Source organism: Quercus lobata, chromosome 8, assembly GCF_001633185.2.
Source record: "Quercus lobata isolate SW786 chromosome 8, ValleyOak3.0 Primary Assembly, whole genome shotgun sequence".
Lineage (NCBI taxonomy): Eukaryota > Viridiplantae > Streptophyta > Magnoliopsida > Fagales > Fagaceae > Quercus > Quercus lobata.
This window is the reverse complement of record NC_044911.1, coordinates 60,567,433-60,572,991: the sequence shown is the minus strand read 5'-3', so window position 1 is coordinate 60,572,991 and position 5,559 is coordinate 60,567,433. Positions and strand designations below refer to the sequence as shown.

The window sequence follows — 5,559 nt, the reverse complement described above, 5'->3', positions numbered from 1 at the left end:
TTTCTCCTTGGATACGTCCATAGTTTTTCAATTTCAAATTGTTATCCAAATAGCTGTGTCAATCTTCATCGCATTATTGGTTATTTGGAAACATATTTTACTGTGATAAAATAAATGGAAATTGAATTTGATCATTTAATTCCTTAATGTGCAAAGTTGATTTAATTCATCTAAAATCAATCGACATGGTCTAAATTCTTCTTTCAGTTTTCTTATTCCATTTTCTCCCTTTCATTTGGTTCAAATGCCTCAATAACTATGTTTGAAGCGCCAAGAGCTTTATATTCAATGGCATTGCCTCCATTTTTTGTACGAGGAGAATCAGGTTCAAATCTTTTCTCTCATTTGTTGTAAACTATCAAATTATTTTAATAAAAAAAATCTATGATTGGAGAAACTTGGATGCATGCAAATTTAAATAAAAGCATGTCACCAATATTCCCAATACAAAAAGGCTTTCAGCAACTTTATAGATTATCAATAGAACACAAAACCCATACATACACAACATAGTATACTTTTTATTTTTTATGCTGAATAGTGAATAGTGAATACATATACACCATACCAGAACCTGAAGTAGAAGTGTTCAATGCACTTGTACTATCAAGATACACAAGTAGGATTGTCATCTAAAAGAAGAAAATACCTTGAGGAAATCATTCCTTGAATGTTTCTACAAATGAGATTGAACTAGCACGCAATGACGCAAATACTCAACAGTGACATGAAAGAGGTATCATTGATCTGTTTTGGTGGTTTCATGCTCTGCAGTCCAAGGAAAAAGTTAGTTATATTCGTTATTTCCAGGACTATATAAGGAAAAACAATGAATGTACACACAAGAACAACAATTGCATCTGCATGAAACCATTTAAATAAATGAATATGAAAGAACCATTAGTAAGGTTGTGGGTCTTAAAAGGTGAATATGTTAGTCGGAAAATCTAATTTGACAATTAAGATCATTTATCAAAATAATAAAAGACGTCCACACTTGCATTTATGCAGAACTAATAGGAATCAAAAGAAATATAACTTAAATGGCCAATTCATAACTCTTAAAATGGTCTTCAATAATTTTATGAGATAACTGATGACCGTCATTGATGATTTTATTATTTAAGCAAATTCAAATTTAAAAATATATAAAGTACCTCAAACTTGGATTCTACCACGTCCACCAGGGAGTATACCAGAACCAAGAAAGGCTTTTTTGATCATATGCAGTTCGCTGGTAACTTCCTTCATCTTCATTCTTTCTTTTGGTGACTCTATTGAACAAGCGAGTCCAATCTCAAGGATTGAGACCAAGAACTTATGCACATTGGCATCCATTTGACACAGGTTTGCAATACCTCGAGCTCCTTCGTCTACTTGAATTTCGTTGTCATTATTATCTTCTCTAGTTGCCACTATTGCTGTCGGCACAACATCAACTTCTCTTGGTAGAAGGATTGGGTCTACAATTTGAACAACTCTTTCTGGCAATCCTATCTTAGCAAAATTGTGGAGATTGAGACCATCTTTAAACATTTCATCGGTTGGTCTCTTTCCTAGGAACATCTCCAGTAGTAATATTCCATAGCTATACACGTCCCCTTCTATTGATGCCTTATCACCCATGCCATACTCTACAAATTATGATTTGTAAGGAAATTTTGCAGTTGTTGTTCATAGTGATATTTGGAATTTAATGCAACTGAAATTTCATTTGATTCATTAAAAAAGCATAAAGAAATTGAAAACAAGAACATGGAGATAGAAGCCATCATTTCAAATTTTCAAGTTAGAAGCATTCATCATTCGTACAATAGAAAATTACTTTAGGGTTGTTGGAAGGAGTCAAGGAGGCAATAGTGATGATTTATATGTAGCACGGAAAATATGGTTAATGGTTGGTTTGGATAATCTAATCAAATTATATTTTGTAATTGGTATGGACTTGTTGGACACCATAGGTATGAATGCCTTGGCAGCTCCCATGTTCAACTAAACTTATGGTTTTTATTATTTTATTCAAGCAAATAATAATAATAATAATAATCAACGTAGTTCCTAACTTCTTATTATTGTCCGTTACTTGAATTGTCTGTTGACAACTTGTTCAGTACAGGACACATAAATAAATGTCACAAAACTATATATAACACAGATCTGTTTTGTCTGTGACCGGCTCTACTTATTTTGCTATAAAAAATTGACAAGCTATCATCAGTCTTCACAAACATATGGTTTTGGGGAAATAAATGCTTGAAAAACAAATATACAAAGCTTAGTCAATGGATAGTCAGCACTCAGTCTCAGCGCTTCTATCGGTGCAAATTGAGAGAGAGAGAGAGAATTTAAGTATCCTCTTTTGATAGTAGTACAGTAATTGCCAAAAAAAATACATCTGTAAAGAATTGTAAAGATGTAAAGAATTGTAAAGAATTTAAAGATGTTTAAGCCTTTAAGGATATAGCTAGAAGAATTATAAAGATATTACCTGGAGCAGCATAACCAATTGTTCCCTTTATCCCAATTGTACTAGTTTGCTTTTCAGAAGAATCATCAACAGTTGAGAGGAGCTTTGCTAAGCCAAAATCGCTTACATGAGCGACCATGTCTTTGTCAAGGAGAACATTGCTTGGCTTTAAATCACAATGAATGATTGGTTGCACAGAATAGTTGTGAAGATAATCTATTGCAAAAGCCACATCCAGTGCAACATTTATTCTTTGAAGAAGGCTCAAGTTCCTTGATTGATTTTCGTTGTCTAGTTCGGGATGCAGCCAAATATCTAAGCTCCCATTTGCCATGAATTCAAAGACTAGACCTTTGAATTGATTCCCACTGTAATCTGTGCTAGAGCAACATGTTAATATCTTAACAAGATTCCGATGCCGAATAATTCGTAATGCATTGCATTCGGCCATAAAACTTTTGAAAGCTCCCTTGTGTTGAAGGTTAAGGACCTTTATAGCAACTAGTTTTTCTTCTTGAACAAGAGTTCCTTTATATACTGAGCCAAAACTTCCAGATCCAATTAAATTATCCGAAGAAAATCCACAAGTTGCATGATAGAGGTCTTGGTACGAAACACTTGGAAGGAGGTCCATTGTTGAAAACATAGAAGGTGATTTCTTTTTTGATTTTTTCATCCAATAAATAACAAGAATTGATGAAAACAAAAATAAAAATAGAACAATGGAAATAATTACAATTGCTAGCTTGTGGCCAAATGAGTTTCTTGGTTTCATGACCTCTACGAGGCATTTTGGCAACTGCAATTTTGGTATACCACCACAGAGTTTAGTATTTCCAACCAATGATATCACACTTGTGTTTTTGAAAACTCCTTCAATTGGTACCTCACCCTCAAAATTATTAAATGAAAGATTCAAATTTTCTAAATAACGAAGCTTCTCTAAACCCCTTGGAATGGATCCTGATAGGTTATTTTGTGAAACATCTAGAAGTTGAAGACTTTTCAAAGAAGCCATAGATGATGGTATTACTCCTTCAAAGGAATTCCCATGCAGGTCAAGGAGTCCCAACATCAAACAATTTCCTATAGATGTAGGAATTTCACCAGACAGATTATTGTTAGAGAAATCCAAAAAGTTTATATTTTTCAAATCACCTACTTCAAATGGTAGTTTGCCAGTAAACGAGTTGTGTGACAAATTGAGGTATATTAGTGCAGGGAAAGAAGGACCAATAAGTTGTTGGGGTATGGATCCACCAAGGTTATTTTGTGAAATGCCCAGGTATTGCAAATTTTGGCAGTTTACTATAGTTGGAGGTATAGTTCCTTCAAATCTGTTTTCTTCTAAAAGAAGTTTAAACAACTGAGTAAGGTTGCCTATGATGGTTGGTATTTCTCCAGACAATCTGTTTCCCCTTAAAGCTAATAATTGCACCTTTTGAAACTTCCCAAAATTAGTAGGAACAATGCCGGTGAAGTAATTATAATCTAAGCCCAAAACAATTAAGTTAACAAGATTCTCTAATGATGCAGGAATAGTTCCAGAAATTCCATTGTCTCCTATATATAATCCAGTGAGTTGGGTTGACAAGTTGGATATAGAAGTAGGCAAAACACCTGCGAAATAGTTCGTAGTAATACTCAATAGATTAAGTTTACTACAATTTGTCAAAGATGTTAAGAAATGTAAACTCTTTCCAAGATGATTGCGTTCCAAATTTAGCCAGGAAAGATCCAACAGATTTCCCAAATTAGTTGGAACTGATCCTAGAAAATTGTTTTCACTTAAACCAATCATTTGAAGCTGAGTTGCATTACATAGTGAAGTAGGGACTGATCCATAGAACATATTTGCACCAAATAGAAGTATTTGGAGATTAGGAAGAGTGAGGCCTATGTTGGCTGGAAGTGTGCCATTAAGTTGGTTGCTTGTAACTGAAATAATTTGGAGAGAAGACACATTATAAAGAGAGGAAGGGATTGTACCTGACAATTTATTTCTCCCAATTGAGAACGATACTAAGCCTTTTAATTGGCCTATGGTATCTGGAATATTTCCCACCAAATTATTGCCCCCCACAAAGAAATATTTGAGCGAAGAAAGATTTCCCAGAGAAGGTGGGATTCCTCCTGCCAAATTATTTGTGGAAATCTCAAGTCGTTGTAGTCTCATTAAAGAGCCTAGCTCCTCTGGAATTTTCCCTGTAAGCTTATTCACATAAAGACGTATCGACCTGAGATTGGAGCAGATGGACAAGTTAGATGGTATTTCCCCTCCCAACGTGTTATTGTTGAGATAGAGTCGTTGCAGTCGGAACAAATGACCGAATTCTTGTGGAATTTTGCCATAGAAGCTGTTATTTTGGAGGTTGATGAACCTAAGAAAGGAGAGGTTTCCAATAGCAGGTGACATAGATCCACCTAAGTTGTAGCCCTGGAGGTCCAAGCCTGTGACCCTTTGGTGCCGACGGCCGCATGTGATTCCATGCCAATTGCAGAAGTGCATAGAGCCATTCCACGAACTCAATATCTTATATGGATCATGAGGTATAAGTTCTTTGAATTTGAGTAAAGCCAAACGATCAGTCTCGTTTGTTGGAGCGGTGGCAGTAATGGCCACGGGTTGCAGGCAGAGGAGACTAATTGCGGAAAAGAGAAGAATCACACGAAGGTAAATAGAACAAAATGCGCAAATTTTGGTCTGGTGAAGCGTCATTTGGTTTTGAAAAATGAAAAGCAAGAAACTGGTGAAATAAGGAACCAGGTGGAATGGAGGCTAATAAACAAGGGCCACGGCATATGCATTTATATTGGCATTATACGAGGAGACTTGACCTTAAGTCTTTCTACTTGTTTTATTTCCACTTTTTGACTCTTCCCGGTTTTAATTATTCGTCAACATCAAATTTCAAACGCATACCAGCTGTAAGCCTGTAATGTCGCCCGAAATTTTGATACTGAGAGGATTGCAGTGTCAAACACGGTGGAAAAAATTACCCTTCTCTTTTTCTTCTTTTTTATTTTATTTAATAAAAACAAATCAATCAATATCAATATATAGACTAAACTCGTCGCACAAGCTTTTGCGC

At 35.2% G+C, this 5,559-nt stretch overlaps 1 protein-coding gene across 2 annotated transcripts; it reads right to left on the bottom strand.

Annotated features, from left to right (window-relative positions):
- Nucleotides 1-497: 497 nt before the first annotated feature.
- LOC115955171 (putative receptor-like protein kinase At3g47110) lies at nt 498-5,234 on the bottom strand. 2 transcript variants are annotated; one of them, XM_031073228.1, is made up of 4 exons: nt 4,457-5,234; nt 2,489-4,087; nt 1,158-1,634; nt 498-768 (listed from the first exon to the last, which is right to left on the bottom strand). In XM_031073228.1, the coding sequence occupies exons 1-3, from the start codon at nt 5,184-5,186 to the stop codon at nt 1,159-1,161; spliced, it is 2,805 nt and encodes a 934-aa protein (XP_030929088.1). In that variant the 5' UTR covers nt 5,187-5,234; the 3' UTR covers nt 498-768; nt 1,158. The 2 variants fall into 2 exon arrangements, with proteins under 2 accessions (XP_030929088.1, XP_030929087.1); XM_031073227.1 differs by having other exon boundaries at nt 498-1,634.
- Between the last annotated feature and the right edge of the window lie 325 nt (nt 5,235-5,559).

Excerpts from the sequence above, each read along its gene's own strand:
- LOC115955171 (XM_031073227.1), bottom strand. The coding sequence starts at position 5,186 with ATGACGCTTCACCAGACCAAAATTTGCGCATTTTGTTCTATTTACCTT. Across the intron at positions 4,088-4,456 it reads TGGGAGAAATAAATTGTCAG|GTGTTTTGCCTACTTCTATA; the intron begins GTACAATCCCTT and ends ACTATTTCGCAG. Across the intron at positions 1,635-2,488 it reads AATTGGTTATGCTGCTCCAG|AGTATGGCATGGGTGATAAG; the intron begins GTAATATCTTTA and ends CATAATTTGTAG.